The 19,953-nt window shown below is 40.8% G+C and overlaps 1 protein-coding gene across 4 annotated transcripts in view; it reads right to left on the reverse strand.

Annotated features, from left to right (window-relative positions):
• Positions 1-19,953, reverse strand: part of TRAF3IP1 (TRAF3 interacting protein 1) — a 93,317-nt gene that overhangs the window by 57,454 nt on the left and 15,910 nt on the right. For 2 of the 4 annotated variants that reach the window (XM_084643333.1, XM_084643331.1), the window contains exons 7-9: positions 15,041-15,116; positions 8,054-8,155; positions 1,758-1,778 (exon numbers count right to left, since the gene is read on the reverse strand). In XM_084643333.1, the coding sequence (XP_084499459.1) occupies positions 1,758-1,778; positions 8,054-8,155; positions 15,041-15,116 (199 nt within the window). The remainder of the gene's footprint in view (positions 1-1,757; positions 1,779-8,053; positions 8,156-15,040; positions 15,117-19,953) is intronic. The other 2 variants (XM_084643334.1, XM_084643332.1) reach the window with 1 other exon arrangement.

A 19,953-nucleotide genomic window follows, 5' to 3' on the forward strand; every position in this document is an offset into this window, starting at 1 on the left:
AGCACTGTAGTGTCCAGGAAGCGGATCTCTTGTGTGGACTGGTCCAGGCTGAGGTTGATGGTGGGATGGAAACTGTTGAAATCATGGTGGAATTCCTCAAGGGCTTCTTTTCCATGGGTCCAGATGATGAAGATGTCGTCAGTGTAGCGCAAGTAGAGTAGGGGCATTAGGGGACGAGAACTGAGGAAGCGTTGTTCTGAGTCAGCCATAAAAATGTTGGCATACTGTGGGGCCATGCGGGTACCCATAGCAGTGCCGCTGATCTGAAGGTATACATTGTCCCCAAATGTGAAATAGTTATGGGTGAGGACAAAGTCACAAAGTTCAGCCACCAGGTTAGCCGTGACATTATCGGAGATACTGTTCCCGACGGCGTGTAGTCCATCTTTGTGTGGAATGTTGGTGTAGAGGGCTTCTACATCCATAGTGGCCAGGATGGTGTTTTCAGGAAGATCACTGATGGATTGTAGTTTCCTCAGGAAGTCAGTGGTGTCTCGAAGATAGCTGGGAGTGCTGGTAGCGTAGGGCCTGAGGAAGGAGTCTACAGAGCCAGACAATCCTACTGTCAGGGTGCCAATGTGCCACAAGTACTCCTTTTCTTTTTAATGTGTTCTATTTGGTTTATTAATGGCACAGTTTTACTATTCACACTGTAAAGCCATCACTTGGCATCATGATTTTCTTCTAACTTTGGGGGGAAGCGTGTGCATGGTTTTTCCTGGCCTCCATGCACACCCAACTCCCATTAAAAGGTTCCCTGCAAGACTTTAAAATTAAGCGAGGAGTGCAGGCTGCTAACTGAATTTAGCCTTTAAAACAAAAATCAGCTGTACTCAAGTTAGCAAAAGAGGGAAACCAGATATCTCAAAATGCATCCCTCTTTGATATAACAGCTACCAATAAACTCTGCTGGAGTACAGAGTTGGCCTAAAAGTAGCCAGGAAAATGGCATGGCTATTATATGGAGCAGTTACAGAGTCTTTAAAATATTATTTAACCTAGAGATGAAAACCATACTACATATAAAACTTCACTTTAGTGAACTCTTCTGGGCTCCTAAGTGCAACAGGGGGAAATGGTAGCTGCAACATCACAGCATAACAGACTGTGGAACATCACAGCAAAATACCAATGACTTTAAAGAGTTGGTATATTTCATTTTTCTAAAAGGCAGTTACTAGCAGAATTATCCATCCCATGCTATTTGGGAAGTAAATGTTGCAGATCAGCTTTAACATAAATTGAAGCCGTAAACACATAAATGGGGGCGGGGGGGGGGGGCACTGGGGGAAGGAGAGAGACCAATGTCTTTCTAAACTTGTACTTACTTACATTAGGAAAGTGGAAGATGGAAATGCCACTGAAGTAGATGGTGAAGTAACTACCTACAGTATTTGCAAGGCAAGTTCCATGCAGTGTCTGCTTATTCTCAAAATATATAAAGCAGTTGTAATTTAAAAAAATAAACATACAGAAACACCACTTAGCCCTAAATACAGACCAACTCCTAGAGTAACTTATTATTTTTGACTTAGAACTACTTGAATAAAAAATTTTAAAAAGTGTGAAAACACATCATTTTATATTTCATTTTTTGTTTATAAATTAAACGTTCTTTAATGTATACTGCTGTAAGTGTAAAAAATACACCATTAAAACCATAAAAATTATTTAATACTACAATGATGAATTTAATTTTAACTGTGGATAGGTATTTTGTGAGTGCTATTTATATTTCAGTGTAATCCTTACTATACCTGCATCACTGGCAGATTCCCCTGAAAAAAAAACAACACACATTTATCAATCTTCAGATAAGAAATTCTATATCTTGCTAGAGAAAATAATGATCAAGTTAGACTTCTAGCACTAAAACAGAACTACAGAAAAGTACAACCCACAAAGGGATTGAATCATTACCACGGAGAGCAAATAATTTAGTGGAGTACTCCACGTATAGAATCACAGTCTGTTCTATGATGCTGTAGTTATTATGCAGAACACAGATTAGTGTCTTAATCATGGGCTGAAACAAATTTAATGAAAGACAAGAAACTCCTGTAGCTTTCACCTGACCAGACCATAGGGAGCTGCCTCACTTTGACATAAATGTAGCATAATCCACAATTACACTAACAAATGAAAGGTGTAAAGAAAAACTCAGAGATGAGAATATTTAGAAGCAGTCATCACAACATGCTTTGTGGTAAGCCCGAAGTTCCAGCACATTGATATGGATGAAGGCTTCCTATTCTGACCGCAGGCCCTACACCCTCAATGAGTCCTGATGCACACCCCAACCCAGAAGGGACGTGTCAGTAACCACTGACTTGGTCAGAGGGCCGAGCAAGGGGGACCCCTGGCACAGATTGTGTGGGGACTCCCACCAATGAAGGGAATCTAGGACTGGCGGCGGGAGGTGAACCAACCTGTCCAGAGGATGCAAGACAGGGCAGTAAACTCTCCTGAGCCATATCTGAAAGGGGCAGAAGGTGCAACCTGGCGAACTGGGCCACCTGTGTGCAGGCAGACACGTGGCGCAACAAGCTCAGGCACACACAAACTGTTGTGGATGGCTGGGATTGCAGACTGAAGCAGATGCTGAATTGCCTGGAAGAGGTCGGTCGGCAGGAATGCTCTCAACCTCGTGGAGTCTAACATGGTCATATTAAACTCGACTTTTTGAGTAGAAGCCAAGATTGACTCTGCGGTTTTTAAAATGAGTCCCAGATGGTCAAGAAAATGCAACATGATATTGACGTGGGTGAGATCATCATCTCTGGAGCCACCCTTCAACCACCAGTTGTTGAGATACAAGAACATGTGGATTCCCTTCCTCCTGATATATTCCATGACCACCACCAGACATTTGGTGAAGACTTAGGGGGGCAAAAGAAAGGCTGAACAGGAGAACCGTATATTGAAAGTAGCATTTTCCTACTATGAAACACAGGAACTTCCTGTGGCTCAACAGAATGCCCACATGAAAGTACCCTTTCTGAAAGTCCAGACCAACGAACTAGTCATTCTGAGACTAGCGCAGGGAGGACAGTCAACAGTGTGACCATGTGGAGTCTCATGTACTTGATGAATTCGTTGAGGCCATGAAGGTCAAAACTAGGTTTTATCCCACCCATAGACTCCTCTCTCTTGTGGGGTCTATCCCACTCTTCCTAGGCCAGTCCCATTGTTTCGGGGGAAAGACTGCGCAAATCATAGAATCATAGAATATCAGGGTTGGAAGGGACCTCAGGAGATCATCTAGTCCAACCCCCTGCTCAAAGCAGGACCAATCCCCAATTAAATCATCCCAGCCAGGGCTTTGTCAAGCCTGACCTTAAAAACCTCTAAGGAAGGAGATTCTACCACCTCCCTAGGTAACGCATTCCAGTGTTTCACCACCCACCTAGTGAAAAAGTTTTTCTTAATATCCAACCTAAACCTCCCCCACTGCAACTTGAGACCATTACTCCTTGTCCTGTCCTCTTCTACCACTGAGAATAGTCTAGAACCATCCTCTTTGGAACCACCTCTCAGGTAGTTGAAAGCAGCTATCAAATCCCTCCTCATTCTTCTCTTCCGTAGACTAAACAATCCCAGTTCCCTCAGCCTCTCCTCATAAGTCATGTGTTCCAGACCCCTAATCATTTTTGTTGCCCTTCGCCGGACTCTCTCCAATTTTTCCACATCCTTCTTGTAGTGTGGGGCCCAAAACTGGACACAGTACTCCAGATGAGGCCTCACCAATGTCAAATAGAGGGGAACGATCACGTCCCTCGATCTGCTCGCCATGCCCCTACTTATACATCCCAAAATGCCATTGGCCTTCTTGGCAACAAGGGCACACTGCTGACTCATATCCAGCTTCTCGTCCACTGTCACCCCTAGGTCCTTTTCCGCAGAACTGCTGCCTAGCCATTCGGTCCCTAGTCTGTAGCGGTGCATTGGATTCTTCCATCCTAAGTGCAGGACCCTGCACTTATCCTTATTGAACCTCATCAGATTTCTTTTGGCCCAATCCTCCAATTTGTCTAGGTCCCTCTGTATCCTATCCCTACCTGCCACCTTATCTACCACTCCTCCTAGTTTAGTATCATCCGCAAATTTGTTAAGAGTGCAATCCACACCATCCTCCAGATCATTTATGAAGATATTGAACAAAATCGGCACCAGGACCGACCCTTGAGGCACTCCACTTCATACCGGCTGCCATCTAGATATGGAGCCATTGATCACTACCCGTTGAGCCCGACAATCTAGCCAACTTTCTACCCACCTTATAGTGCATTCATCCAGCCCATACTTCTTTAACTTGCTGACAAGAATACTGTGGGAGTCCGTGTCAAAAACTTTGCTAAAGTCAAGAAACAATACATCCACTGCTTTCCCTTCATCCACAGAACCAGTAATCTCATTATAGAAGGCGATTAGATTAGTCAGGCATGACCTTCCCTTGGGGAATCCATGCTGACTGTTCCTGATCACTTTCCTCTCATGTAAGTGCTTCAGGATTGATTCTTTGAGGACCTGCTCTATGATTTTTCCAGGAACTGAGGTGAGGCTGACTGGCCTGTAGTTCCCAGGATCCTCCTTCTTCCCTTTTTTAAAGATGGGCACTACATTAGCCTTTTTCCAGTCGTCCGGGACTTCCCCCGATCGCCATGAGATTTCAAAGATAATGGCCAGTGGCTCTGCAATCACAGCCGCCAATTCCTTTAGCACTCTCAGATGCAACACATCCGGCCCCATGGACTTGTGCATGTCCAGCTTTTCTAAATAGTCCCTAACCACTTCTTTCTCCACAGAGGGCTGGCCACCTACTCCCCATGCTGTGTTGCCCAGTGCAGCAGTCTGGGAGCTGACCTTGTTCGTGAAGACAGAGGCAAAAAAAGCATTGAGTACATTAGCTTTTTCCACATCCTCTGTCACTGGGTTGCCTCCCTCATTCAGTAAGGGGCCCACACTTTCCTTGGCTTTCTTCTTGTTGCCAACATACCTGAAGAAACCCTTCTTGTTACTCTTAATATCTCTCGCTAGCTGCAGCTCCAGGTGCGATTTGGCCCTCCTGATTTCATTCCTACATGCCCGAGCAGCATTTTTATACTCTTCCCTGGTCATTTGTCCAATCTTCCACTTCTTGTAAGCTTCTTTTTTATGTTTAAGATCCGCAAGGATTTCACCGTTAAGCCAAGCTGGTCGCCTGCCATATTTACTATTCTTTTGACACATCGGAATGATTTGCCCCTGTAACCTCAATAGGGATTCTTTGAAATACAGACAGCTCTCCTGGACTCCTTTCCCCCTCATGTTATTCCCCCAGGGGATCCTACCCATCAGTTCCCTGAGGGAGTCAAAGTCTGCTTTCCTGAAGTCCAGAGTCCGTATTCTGCTGCTTACCTTTCTTCCCTGTGTCAGGATCCTGAACTCGACCAACTCATGGTCACTGCCTCCCAGATTCCCATCCACTTTTGTTTCCCCTACTAATTCTTCCCGGTTTGTGAGCAGCAGGTCAAGAAAAGCTCTCCCCCTAGTTGGCTCCTCCAGCACTTGCACCAGGAAATTGTCCCCTACATTTTCCAAAAACGTCCTGGATTGTCTGTGCACCGCTGTAGTGCTCTCCCAGCAGATATCAGGATGATTAAAGTCGCCAATGAGAACCAGGGCGTGCGATATAGTAGCTTCTGCGAGTTGCCGGAAGAAAGCCTCATCCACCTCATCCCCCTGGCCCGGTGGTCTATAGCAGACTCCCACCACTACATCACTCTTGTTGCTCACACTTCTAAACTTAATCCAGAGACACTCAGGTTTTTCTGCAGTTTCATACTTGAGCTCTGAGCAGTCATACTGCTCCCTTACATACAGTGCAACTCCCCCACCTTTTCTGCCTTGCCTGTCCTTCCTGAACAGTTTATAACCATCCATGACAGTACTCCAGTCATGTGAGTTATCCCACCAAGTCTCTGTTATTCCAATCACATCATAATCCCTTGCCTTCACCAGGACTTCCAGTTCTCCCTGCTTGTTTCCAAGGCTTTGTGCATTTGTATATAGGCACTTGAGATAACCTGCTGATCGCCCCTCATTCTCAGTATGAGGTAGGAGCCTTCCCCTCACAGACGTTCCTGCCTGTGCTTCCTCCTGCTTGCTCACTTACCTCAGGGCTTTGGTCTCCTTCCCCCGGTGAACCTAGTTTAAAGCCCTCCTCACTAGGTTAGCCAGCCTGATCGCAAAGATGCTCTTCCCTCTCTTCGTTAGGTGGAGCCTGTCTCTGCCCAGCACTCCTCCTTCATGGAACACCATCCCATGGTCAAAGAATCCAAAGCCTTCTCTCCGACACCATCTGCGTAGCCATTCGTTGACTTCCACGATTCGACGGTCCCTACCCCGGCCTTTTCCTTCCACGGGGAGGATGGACGAGAACACCACTTGCACCTCCAACTCCTTTATCCTTCTTCCCAGAGCCACGTAGTCCACAGTGATCCGCTCAAGGTCATTCTTGGCAGTATCATTGGTGCCCACGTGGAGAAGCAGGAAGGGGTAGCGATCCGAGGGTTTGATGAGTCTCGGCAGTCTTCCCGTCACATCACAAATCTTAGCCCCTGGCAAGCAGCAGACTTCTCTGTTTTCCCGGTCAGGGCGGCAGATAGATGACTCAGTCCCCCTGAGGAGAGAGTCCCCGACTACCACCACCCGCCTCCTTCTCTTGGGAATGGAATGCTGCGGGAAATATTGCTACTGCTGCACCACCCCTCAGGGCATCTTTGTGCCGACGGCATGGATACTCCCAAGGACCACAAAGTAGCCCTGGAATCCTTGAAGAAGCGCAAAGTGTCATCCTACCTCTCTGAAAACAAGACTCAGCTGTCAAAGGGCTAGTCCTTTATGGCTTGCTGGACATCTAGAGCGATCTCAGAGTTTTGCAGCCAAGAAGCCCTCCTCATGGTTACTGCTAAGGCTATGGCCCTGACCCCAGTAACTGCAACATCAATGGCGGATTTCAGAGGTGTTGTGGCAACTAAACAGTCCTCTGAAACAAATGCCTAGAACTCCTCACATGAGGCCTCAGGCACCTGCTCCTCGAATTTAGCCATGGCTGATCAATTAAGGAAATCATACATGGCCAGTAAAGCTTGTTGACATCTCTAGGGACGATGAGGTATGGTTTCCCCCTGAATATCTACAGGCTTTTAGCCTGCATTCTTGATTTGTTTCTAAATTTTAATTTGGTTACAGTATCTACTTACCCTTTCAATTAGGTATTCTTATATTGTAATCTTCAGGAACTGAGGTTTTAAAATAGTGAAATAAGGATGAGGAGATGGAATTTGCTCTAAAATCTTGTACAGGGTTAGCAGGCTGCGACAGTCTGTAGATATGCGGGGGAAACCCATCCACTTGAACAAATGGGAACATCCTGCAATCACGCAATTCTGGGATGGAAACAGTCATCAAGACGGGGTGCAGCTGGCCTGTCTCTCCTCGGACGTAAGGGAGCATGCTGATTGCTTCTTTTGACAGTTCTGCCTGCATTGAAGTGCAAGTGCAACAACAATGTAGTCTGTTACCACACTTCCCTCTCCCATTCAGCATTGTTTGTATCCCCCCCACAGCATGCCAGCAACAAAGTTCAGTTTGTGGGGAGAAAAACAATAGTTGCTTGGTCATCATAGGAAGGACACAGAGAATAAAAATAGACCAGAAAATAAAGCTTTAGGATGTCTAACTAGGGTTTCAAATCTATTATCGCATTATTCATGAATACAACTAGAGAATAGATGTGGAGTGGCTCATCTCTACCACTCATTAGAGTACCACCACCTATCTTCAAGTTTTGATTTGAAAGGCATTCTGCTTCAGTAGGGAGTAAAGACCTTACTAGGAAAGGTATGATTTCTGAACTATGAAGTTCACGAATAGTTACAGGGTGAGATTAAATTATAGGGGAGCATCTGAATTAGGTAGAAAAGAACACAACTTAACTTCTTAGATGTACTTAAGAGCATGGACCCAAATAAGGAATTCTGAGGAGTGAACAAGGTTTTATTCTTCTTACCTTGGTGTTTTATTGCAGGTCTGGGGTCAGCTTTTGCATGCAATATGCTAGCTGCTTTTTCATCTGAAACACTATCTGCAGGACTATTCGTTTCCACTATTCCTAGCATAAAAGAATTTACAAGAGGAAGAAATTAGTCATATAATAAAAGTTTAGAATAAATTGCTGTGCTAAATATTTAATCCACTTAACTACCTGTTTAAAGATTACTCTGGTTTAATGAATTATCTTGAGTGCAAATAAGGAAAGTTACAAATTTACAATGGCTTTTCACATAATTAGTGAAGTACAAAAAAAAAAAAAATCACCACAGCAAGTTTTTCATCCCAAGAAGCAAAAGACTGAACTATGTAAGTTACAAACACAAGAAAGTTTATTCTATTCAGGAGCAGTTTACAAATATATAGTATCATTTACTAGAAGGGTAAGTCTTTAAATGAAACTGTATTTACCTAGTAAAACCTAAGCAGTTACTGAAGTATGCTTTCTGGATTATATGGCAAATAACTGACTGATTCAGTTCCAATAACTTTCCATTACATGGTATTCAGTAATAAAATTGTGAAGTGTTATCAAGTAACTACTTCCAAAATATGCAATATGCGCACCATACAATTTGAAATTAATCACATAACAAAATGCCTAAATCCATGGTTATTGTCCAACTTTTTAATGCTACGTAGAAGTACAGTTATTTTGGTACAGTCCATGCTAAAATGATGGAAGAGATTTCATATGCCCACTACCTTAAACTACTTTCCCAGGTGTATGTATAATGAGAGGACACTTAACAAATGCAAGGTAATTCATATCAGAAAGAATAATATGAACTACTCATGCAGATTGCTGGGTGCTATATTAACTGCAACCACTCTGAAAAAGGAGGTAGGGCATCACTGTGGCCAGCTCAATGAAACCTCTGCGCACTGAGCATCCATGGTCAAAAAAGCAAACCAACTGTTAGGACATATAAAAAACAGGACAGAAAATAATACTAGAAGTATTATAATACCATTATATAAATCAATGGTTTGCCTTCGCTGGAATAATGTGTTCAATTGTCACCCTTGCCCCAAAAACTACAGCAGAAGTAGAATGGGTCCAGAGATAGGCGATGAAAAAGATTAAAAACATGGCAAGACTAGTGTAAGGAGAGATTGAAAAGACTAGGACTGTTTAGAGGAGAAACAAGAGGGGACACGATAGAGGTACACAATGTAATGAATAGTAGAGAGAAGGTAAATCAGGTGCTCTTATTTAGCTTTGCTCATCAGAAAAGAAGACAGGGACATTCACAGAAAAGGAAAGGCAACCAATTTAAAACTGTTACAAATTTGGACCACCACACACAATCAATCTATATAACTCTGACATAAGCTATCCATGAGGCCAAGAGCTTAGTAGGAATCAAAAAAGGAATAGACATTTGTATGGATGGTGAAAACATCCAGGTACATTAGAAAAGAATATTGACATGCACAAGGGATATGAACCCTCATACATCAGAGTGTAAGCCAACCACTAATGGTTTTAGGAATAAATATATCTCGTTGACAGGTTAGTTCATAATTGTCCACTAGAGGATTCCTTTGAAGCATCTGCTAGTAACAACTGTCAGAAACAGAATACTGGACTATATGGACCACTGAGCTAATCTGGTATAGTAATTCCTATATTACATCAACTAGCTAGAAAGGTGGACAAGGAAGACACTGCTATTGCAGGAGTGTTTAATAGAACGTTATTAAACCCTATTCAGCTATGACATACCAAGCACTGTTTTCTCTTACCTGGCTCTTGCATTGTAGTGACTGACTCAGCTTTCTCTTTTAATATACTAGCTGCTTTCTCAACCAAGACACTAGTGGCAGTTTTACTAGCTTCCTTTCTTCCTGACATAAAATAGTTTACAATGAGATATATACTATACACATCAGGGACATAATCCCAAACATTTCAAAATCTGTTGCTGCATTATGTAATGTGTTCACAAGCTACCCACCATGCATCTCGGTTGTCAAGAGCATCCTACCATATGTTTATTCTTCAGATTTATAAACCACAAAGGTGGAGTGCTTTTGCTGCCTTCTGGGTAGGCAAGATGACACTCTTGACGATCATGCAGATATGGCTGTGGATCCACTGACATTTCACAAATGTTTTTAATGTAAAATTCACAAGCTTTCCTCCTCTCCCAATATAAAGGATGCATTTTTATATTACTTTATAAACATTTTACTTTTGACATGGATACACAGGCAAAGAGGCTTTAAATCTTGTAAGTGATCTACTCCTAACACTTGCACAAAAATTAGTATTTTCTTTACATGAGGACGAAATGCTTTAGTGAAACAATGTTATGAAACAAAAATATTCATTCTTTTAAAAGGAAGGCTGTTCACATGCTCTGTTAAAGACAATTATAGACCAAAAATCACAACTGATTTAATGGAAGGAGTTATTTAAACATCACTGACAACTGCAACATATAATTTATGGATTAACTTAATATTTGCATTGCTATACAATTAGTTTTACTACAAGACATGCTACAACAGTGAAAATAGCTCATCACCAACTTGAATGACAGTAGATTTAACGTTTAACTACACAGGATAATTAAAAAAATTTAAAATGGCAATATTGAAAAATTATTCTTAATAATAAGGATGGGCAAAATATGGCATCATCGGCTATGACTAATGAGTATTCATTAAGCTGGAAAGGTTCCTGTAGTTTCCATTTCAGTTTTATTAACACGACTGCATTTGCAGGTCTATTTGTAGTGCAAGCATCTTTTCTTCCTGGCATTATTTCTTTTAGATTTAACATTAAAAAACATTCAAAGCTCTGAGCCCCCTGACAAACTTACAACAGCCACAAAATAATTTGCAACAGGCATTAACACAGGAAATAAATGGGTCTAAGGCACATTGGCACTTTTGGAAATCCTACCAGGTGCCTAAGTTCTTTTCAATATTGTACCCATGATCTGATGTAACATGTTAGCTTTTTACCTGACACACCTCGGAACCAAACTAGCTTGGGATCAGTTTCTGAACACAGGGGATTTGAGTCCTGTACACAGACAAAGTGGTTTGAATGGTACACCATGATTAGCAATCTGCACAAAAGCTGGAATAGCAGGAATGTTCCAGGCCAAGACTAAGGGATGTGGGGAACTAAACATCTCACTTGTCTAAACTGTGAGTCTTTCTCAGCAGTATTTCTTACCTTTTTAAAAACCAGGTAGAGGAAGAAAGTGAAAATTCACCTTTTAAAAATCAATGCAAGTGTCTAAATTAATGTAAAAATCAGAATGATTGCTGCTGCAATCAATGTGAATAGTGTTAAATCTTTAAAGTGTTCAAAAATGAGAAAAGTATGATAAACATTAAACAGTTAAAATGAATGAAGTAAGGGGGGGGGGGGAATCACAGAATATGGAAACGCCAACTAAAGTACCAAAACATGAGACATGGTTAATGGACAGGTTGGTTCTTACCTAGCTGTTTCACTATAGTGTCCTTCCTGGCTTTCATATATGAAGGGCTAAGCTTTTTTTCAGTTGACACACTAGCTGCACTGTTTTTAGATTCCTTTCTTCCTGACGTGAAAGTTATGAGATAAGCATTTAGGATATTTTAAAAGAAATGTTATAGACTCAATTGGTGTACAAATACCATATCTAATGCACTTACTAACTACAGGTGGTGACCTAATCAGCTGGAATGAAGAACCTTAAAAGATAAACAAGATAGGTTACATTTTTGCAAAGTACAGGACAGCTGTTCCTAGGCATAGCTAAAATTAACAAAAGACTAAAATCTTCACTTAAACACGGTCTAAGGAGATAAAGAGAAATTCTTAGAAGGAGAATGTGGCAACAGAGGTGAAGAGTTGGTATCAGGCTCAAGTCTGCTATGGTCTGTAGGAATTCAAACAGATCTCCATACAATAACTTAAATTGCCTATTCATACGAATAGATTGGTGGTCTCAGTCCACTTCCTAATGGGCAAGTGTGGCCATCACAGAACCATTGCCACAACTGATAACTTGGACAGTCTTAGGACAGAGGCCAAGGACTGAAACTTGGAGACAACTACATCTTTACTTACTGATCTTTTCACATACAGTCATGGTATGCTGGCAGGGTGGCAAGTGAAAGGCTTACGTTGCTGCTTGCCCCATCTGTATCTGTCCTACAGATGCCTTCAGTTTGCATGCTGTCAAAGCAGGCACTTTTCACATGTACTCATTTTTTTTCTTGTTAACGAGTTAATTATGAACCCAAATCATAGCAAAAGTTTGATTAGTACACTTGATCCCAACATTACACTAAAGCAGGAAACCCAGGAGAGTCTCTTGGAAAATTTTCTGCTTGAATTTATCCATGGGGCTTTTTTGGTTTTTGGAGATGGCACAGAAGTAATTTTCTAATATTGATAGGAACCTAGTTTTCTTTTTTCCATATGATTCACCTTGGTATACACAGTTAATTTTCACTCACTATGGTACTACATTTCACTTGAAAATCATGTTTGAAATGAGAGAAAGGTGGAATATCAAATGTCTCAATAAGCATACAGTTGTTTGCTACAGCTTCCTTTCCTTCACAGCACTGTGACTTTCCATGTAACACCCAGAAGATGACAATGTGAACACAACCATTCAAGCATGTATGCTAAGACTCTGATGGTGTACTAATACTCTTTCCTAATGCTGGTGCCCACTTCTGCAGTAAGGGAAGTGCCTTAAACAATGTGATTTATTTACAAAGTAAAAGTATTTCTTAGGTTTTTCTAAGATCACAGCATTAAACTGATCATTGAATACTGTGGTTTCAGAGCACAAAAGTTTGACAGAGAAGACATTTGACATCCATGACAACAGCCACTTTGGGTACAAGAACCGGCAAAAATGAGAAAAGGAACAGAAACGAGAAACACATGACTTTCTAAACTTCGGTTTAAACTGGTTTAGTATAGATCAAGCGTCTGTGACACAGAGATCTAGCTTCTTCCTGCATATGCCACAACAGCATGGCCTATCCACGCTAGCAATGTGAAAATTCTTTGATTCAGATTAGATGTGTTTCTGAATACCGGCCATTTGCTAGTATTTGTATTTAATCAAATGACAAAATAATACACAAATGTCACAAATATGATGGTATCCATTGAATTCCACTAAAACTGGGAAACTCCAGGCTGCACCTTGCTTCTGAGCATAATGCATGAGAGATATTAAAACCAAGGAAAGCCCAAGGTGCAGTCAATTGTGCAACAGCATCCTCCATAATCCTGCCACAATTCCAAACCACATCCCGTTGCTGCTACACTCCCCTCACTCCTTCCCATCTTCTCAGGGAAATGGACAGCTACCAGGCACAGAATTGCCTCAGATTGACCTGCTCGTTCCTTTCTGATTGTTTCCAGAGATTAAATAAGCGACTAGCTTCTCCCAATCAGAGGTTCACAGAAGTGATATCCCACAACGTTCAGTACCATCCCACTTTTTATTCCTCGACTTCTAGGTGAAACCATTGTGGGAAAAAATAGGGGCTACAAAGTCAGCAGCATACTGACAACACCTAGCGCCCTATCCTTCTCCAACTACCTAGACAAGCCACAAGGCAGGATGAAAAAAGATAGCTGAAACGCAATCTGGACAAGCCTGATCTTATACAGAGAGTTTGAGGAAAGCACTTAGAGAATCTATCAAAAGGTATCTGTTCCAATAATTGGGGGCATCTTCCCTAATCAACATGGTCTGCAGTCTAGCGATCCTACTTGACTCCTCAATATTGCTAGACTTGCAGATTACATTGATCCCCATCCTGTCAGATATGGGTTGTGTTACTTCTGCACCTCTCAGGACTGAAATTGTAAGCAAACGCTACCCCAAAAATCCTATCTAGTCCAGAATTCATCCAACCATCTTCTGAATCTGGTGAACTCATAAAAGCATATCAAACCTGTCTTCTACATTCTGGGCTGTCTATCAAATTACTGCAAGGTGAAATTAAGTTATTGGTTACTATGGATTATGCTCAATTCATTCTATGAACCACCTTGTCATTGCCAAAAAAGCACCTATCTGATTTTCATGCACAAATCTGGAACTCCATGTTCTGGAAGCGAAGACTTGTAGGTATTGGAGAAAGAACATTCTTAACTGCAGGCCCACACTTCTGGAATTTGCTCTCTCCCAAAATAAATGCAAATATGACCCTGGCTGCTCTCAGAAAGAGAGTTTTAAGATACACTTCTATGCCTAGGTCTTACCAACTGATAAAATTATGAAATGCTGGGTTCCTAGTCAAGTGATCAGTTTAAAAGTTGCAGGGCAGCATCGTGTTTTGTCTCATTATTGAGATCTTTGCAAAGGCACCCAGATACCAAGGTGAAGGGCATCCTATAATAAGTATTTCAAGTTTAAGTCTTTCAAAATCTTTTGCCCTCAAGGATTTCATATTGAAAGGGAAATTCTAGATACTTAGCTATACATACAAGCTGTCCATTTTTCAGTAATGCCATAGCATGTGCACACCCACACACATACACTTATACAGAGTTTTAAAGGAAATATTTGTCTAGTCCTGATAGCTTATGGAGCATCAAGAAGCATCCTTTGTGATAGAAAAAAATAAAAAGTTTCCAGACTTTCTAGAGATCATAGGTCATGATCTAATAAACCGTACCAAATTTTCAACATCAGCCCCTAAGTTTGTGCCTTAAATTTTGCATGCACAGCTTTTCTGGGGGGTTTTGTTTTGGGTTTTTTTGGTTGTCATCATTTTTGTTTTGCATGCTAAATTGGGTAGATATATCTACTCACTCAATCTATGCAAAAAATTGCCATTTGGATTTATAAATACATGTTTTGTGCGTAAAATAGTAAACAAAGATACTTTATACATTTATGATATTCCTATTTATCTCTCAAGCATATTTAATAGACAAAGAAAAATGCTTTACAGTTACCTTCCGCTCCAGGTTTGACTCGTTGCCTGGGTCCCTTTGTTGAAGACTGCCTCGGTATTCTTGCAGGACTTTCACTCTTAAAAACAAAAAAACAAAACCAAAAAAAAGCCCCACATTAATGTAAGTTAGATTTCATTCATATAGACAGATCCACATACATATATTAATAAAAGAAGGTCTAGCAAGCAGGAAACTTTCGTAGATTAATGCAATTTCTTACCTTTTTTGTTTTAAAGCAAATGAAGTTTTTAGCCTTCACAGTTTCAAGAGAGAACCTCTTGTGAGCTAAGCGTACCCAATGCAGAAATGTCTCTCCAGTCTGCAGAAAGACTGTTCCAGTGTCACTGCTGGTCTTGGAGTGATAGGGGCGCTGATTGTCACCGCCGTTAAGGCAACCTGGGGGAAGTGAGCCACTGTAGGAGTGGGTGCCCTAGGGGTCTGCCACTCCCACTGCTGCAGCAGATACATTAGATGGGGCTCAACTGCCCCAAAGAAGGTCTCTGTACATGGGGTATAAGGTAGTTTCCTTCTACTCTAGCAGAAGATTCAGGCAGGGGAGGGGAGATCATACCATACAAAAACTTCACTCCAAAGCCAAATGTGGGGTAGAGTGGAAAAAAACAGGTCTTCAGACAAGTACTATTTTGTCATATCCCCCTGCTCAAAAAAAGGTGTCTTTGAATTTGCTGAGAAGACTTCTGCTCACTTGTAGGTTGAAAGATGAACCCAATGATGGAGATTAGCTCATCATTTAACCATTGCTCCCTTGCTCTTATAGCATGGCACAGAGGGAACAGAACACCCAGTAGCTTTCACTAAACCATTCATTATTAATGTCATCCACCATACCTCTAATCAGTTTCACTGCCCTTTTACAGAACTTTCCTATTTTGTCTACATCATTTTTAAGATGTAGTGACCAAAATTGAACAGTATGAGGTGAGAGCATACTAGTTCTTTATAGAAAGCAGTTTTATTTTTCCCATATTCCAAGGGTTCTCAAACTGGGGGTCGGGACCTCTCAGTGGGTCATGAGGTTAATACATGGGGGGTTGCGAGCTGTCAGCCTCCACCCCAAACACTGCTTTGCCTCCAGCATTTATAATGGTGTTAAATATATTAAAAAGTGTTTTTTAATTTATGGGGGGGGAGGTTTGCACTCAGAGGCTTGCTATGTGAAAGGGGTCACCAGTACAAAAGTTTGAGAACCACTGCTATATTCACTATCCCTTTATATATCTCAGCATCTTGGTCCAAATCCTGAAATATGTTTAGCACCTCTCAGGATTTCCCCCTCATCTGACTTTTGAATGCTTCTATGAATTAACAACCCATGTGTTTTACATCCAAGAATAACTGCCAACCCTACTGATAATGCATATTCTCATAATATGAATCAGACTCATATCTTGATCATTTCTATATGGTTATTAAAAAAATGCTTCAATACGCCTTCAAATCTGAACATTGCTCTAAGCTAAACAGCACACAATAATATTTCTTACATCTGTGATAACTTAAATACATGGCTATAGAACCCCTACCCATGCGTTAAGGAAAACACTAACCATAAAAGACATATATGAAGTAAAATGAAATATAGGAGAAAGGAAAAGTATGCTTATAAACTACTGTATATTCCTATTCACAACAATGCTAGAATCAATTTCTAAGAAAGCACGGAGACAGTGCACCCCTTTGATAATAATTTGAGACACTATTAATATTAAGAAGGCGAAGATTACACGCTAGAGGAGGGTCTGTAAATTTGCATTTAGAGGGTATATTTTCCCCATTATGTGCTAGTAATGTTCATGAGCACAGTGGGAGTTAAGGATTCAGACAGTAGAGAGAACTTACTGATTTTGTCCTAACACAGAAGTGAAAAATAGTTATTTTTAAGTGGTGGTTGCAATTATGTGATTGCTTCACCTCTTTCCAGGAGCCATTAGTCACTACAGGCATCCTATGGACAAGCAAGCAATCTACGGGCAAGTCAGATTTAACAACTAGTTTGAGCCACTCAAAAATAGTAAGGCGCATACGTCTGCCTTCAGAATTTCAGAAGGCTTGAAATAAAACAAGAACATACAGATATTACAGTCAGAAAAGTCACTATACAAAATGAACAACAGGTGATATTGAATAAAGCAACTGGTTTTGATAAACATTTATTCAATTAGATTTTTGCAGTTATTTTACCTATAGCAAGATAGGAAATGTTTTGGTTTCACTCTAGGAAGTATTGAGTTTTACTGCAAAATAAAACTACTATAAACAAAAGTGAAGGTAATAATGAAGTGGTTTATTTTAATTACTACCATCTTTTTACATTCATAACATTATGCAAGAGGCAAAATAAAACCTAGCATTCCAGCAAAATCTGGGTTGAGAGCCTTTGGGGCACATCTGGTCTGGTCAAGCATTCTTCTGACTTTTGGTGATGCAATTATTAGCACAAGTGGGGAAGAAGCTGAGAATAGGTGGAGAGGCTTCTAACAGAGCTGGTTTAGTGATTTATTTGCGTCAGGTAGGGACTGAAAGCATGGTTTTACATTTTTGTACAACACATGCACCATGGCAACAGATGCAAAAATAATAGCTTATTTTTATCTCTGTGGTAATGTACAAAAACAGAAAGGCCACATGTTTACAATCTGACTTTTTCCAAAGGGAGATTAAAAAAAAAAAAAAAAGGTATGTTAATTCTGTTCTCTTACAAATTCAGAGGCTCTGAGACCTTAGCAGTCAATAATGGAGTCATTACAACAGTTTTTACTTTATAGTCAATTTGAAACTAGTCTGGAAAAATTAATTTAAGACTTAACCCAAGTAGTAAGTACAAATACTTGCAAATTTTGTGAGGTCTTACTTGTATTTGTTTGGGAAGGTTAAAAAAGTCTGTGCTACATCTAAATCTAGTTCTCAGGCCTTCCGTATCAGCAGCTACACCCCTTCGATAGCTGTATTTATGTGGTAAGAGGCACAAAAGTAATGTTGATCGTTGGAAATCTAGCAGATCAAGAGGAGAATATGCTCCAGAGAGATTGCCACTTTTGCTTTTAAATCCCTCTTCTGATCCATGTGAGCAATGCTGTTCAACCACTACATTAACGAGACACTTAATGCAGAGACATTATGAAAATCCTTTGTCAATGTCCAAAGCCCTTCCGCTGAGCTCCACTGCCCTCAAGTCACCATGACATACAAAAAACTCATGCCAAAAGTAATGGCATGGCAGAGGTTAGAACACTGCTGGACACAAGATGTGTTCACGATCCAATCATTGGCTCAGTGATTTTATACTCCTAGGTGGTCTGAAGGCTAAGTAGTTAACTGGGAACTCAAGGACAAAAGTAACATACTGAGAATATACCTTTATAACCTGGGAGGAAGAGAAGTTAGTGTTTGCACCATAGTATTCAGGGTCTCATGGGGATATAAATTGGACCAATGTCTACTTACTGGACTTCTCATATTTCTCACTGGCCATTGTGGTAAAATGTATCTCCCACTCAACAGAAAGGGTATACAACTCATACATGTACTGTAAGGTATTAGCAGTTTGTTATACCCTTCTCCCTCTGTCAATCATCAAGTCCAACAGACTGGGCACTACATTAAAAAAAAACAACCCTTCAGCATTCCTATTCTCAGGCGTAATTCTAATTCACCCATTACCCCAGAATCTTCCAAAGGGTACTGTTACCCTAATTAGAACAACATTGCTATGCTTCTTTTTTAAATATAGACCCAGGCTTTGCTCATGTCTGCATATCAATATAAAGCATTTAGCACATTCTCTGAATGAATGTACTGTTGTGTTAAGTGAACAGTAAACACTTGAAATACAGCTCATTTCCAATGCACTGAGAGCTACTATCTCCCTTGGAGAGTTCCCTGAATCTCTCTCCAACCTTTTATATTCCCATTATTTGCTTCTAAAACAGCTGTCATTCTGAATCAAAGTTTTGTTTAACAGCCACAATTTACTGACCATTTGAGATGCATAACAGCAACAGACAAAGATCGATATTTGTCAAGGTCCTTACAACTTGTGTGATTTTGATGGTATGACTTACTATCTGAGGTCTGTAGCCTGTAAAGAGATGTCCCACCAACTTTGGCTAATGCTAGCTAACCCTTGCAGCCACAAAGGAATGTCCTAGGACAGAGAATTTTGGCTGGTAAATTGTGTATTTTAACGTACGACTTCCATTATATGAATGGAGCATGAATAAGTGACACCATCAAAAGAGAGTCATTTGGAACTTTAATATTTATGGAAAACTCCCAAACAAAGCTCTGTGGAACTACTGCCTTTGTCTCTCTCAGAGCAGCTATGCTTTCTTTGATTCAGTAAAACTGTTTTAATATGTATTCCAGACCAACTTCAAGTAGAAATTCTCCTCTGAAAGAACATCATTAGATGTGACTTAAAGGATGATCCAAATGATCAGTTCCAGAGCAACATAGCTTGTGCAGCAATAAACAACAGACGCTATAGATGTGGCCAAAAATGAGAGGATATTTGAAAATGCTACTGCCAAAAGTTTCAACAGTCATCTGTAAAACAGGACAGACCTTTTCAATGTGTTTTGCCTTACATTTAACTGACGTACCTATCCATCTTCTGTAGCCACTTTCCCCATAAACAGCACCATATGCTTCAGAAGGTCTGCCTACGGCCTGAGTCCCCCGCTTTTGTCACAAGTCTCCAAGTTGTCTTTATGATCTAAAAAGTCAGTCATGCTATGGAAATGCCCACTTGAGAACAAAACTACTCACTTAATCTGGACCACGAACATACAAAACACAATTTTACTTTCTTTGATCACAAGCAAGGTGATAAGCAATAACCAGCAGGCATCCATCTTCCAACAGACACTGAAGATTGCCAGCCAGATATTATC

The sequence above is a fragment of the Lepidochelys olivacea genome, assembly GCF_965140295.1.
Source record: "Lepidochelys olivacea isolate rLepOli2 genome assembly, chromosome: 11".
In the NCBI taxonomy this organism is placed as follows: domain Eukaryota; kingdom Metazoa; phylum Chordata; order Testudines; family Cheloniidae; genus Lepidochelys; species Lepidochelys olivacea.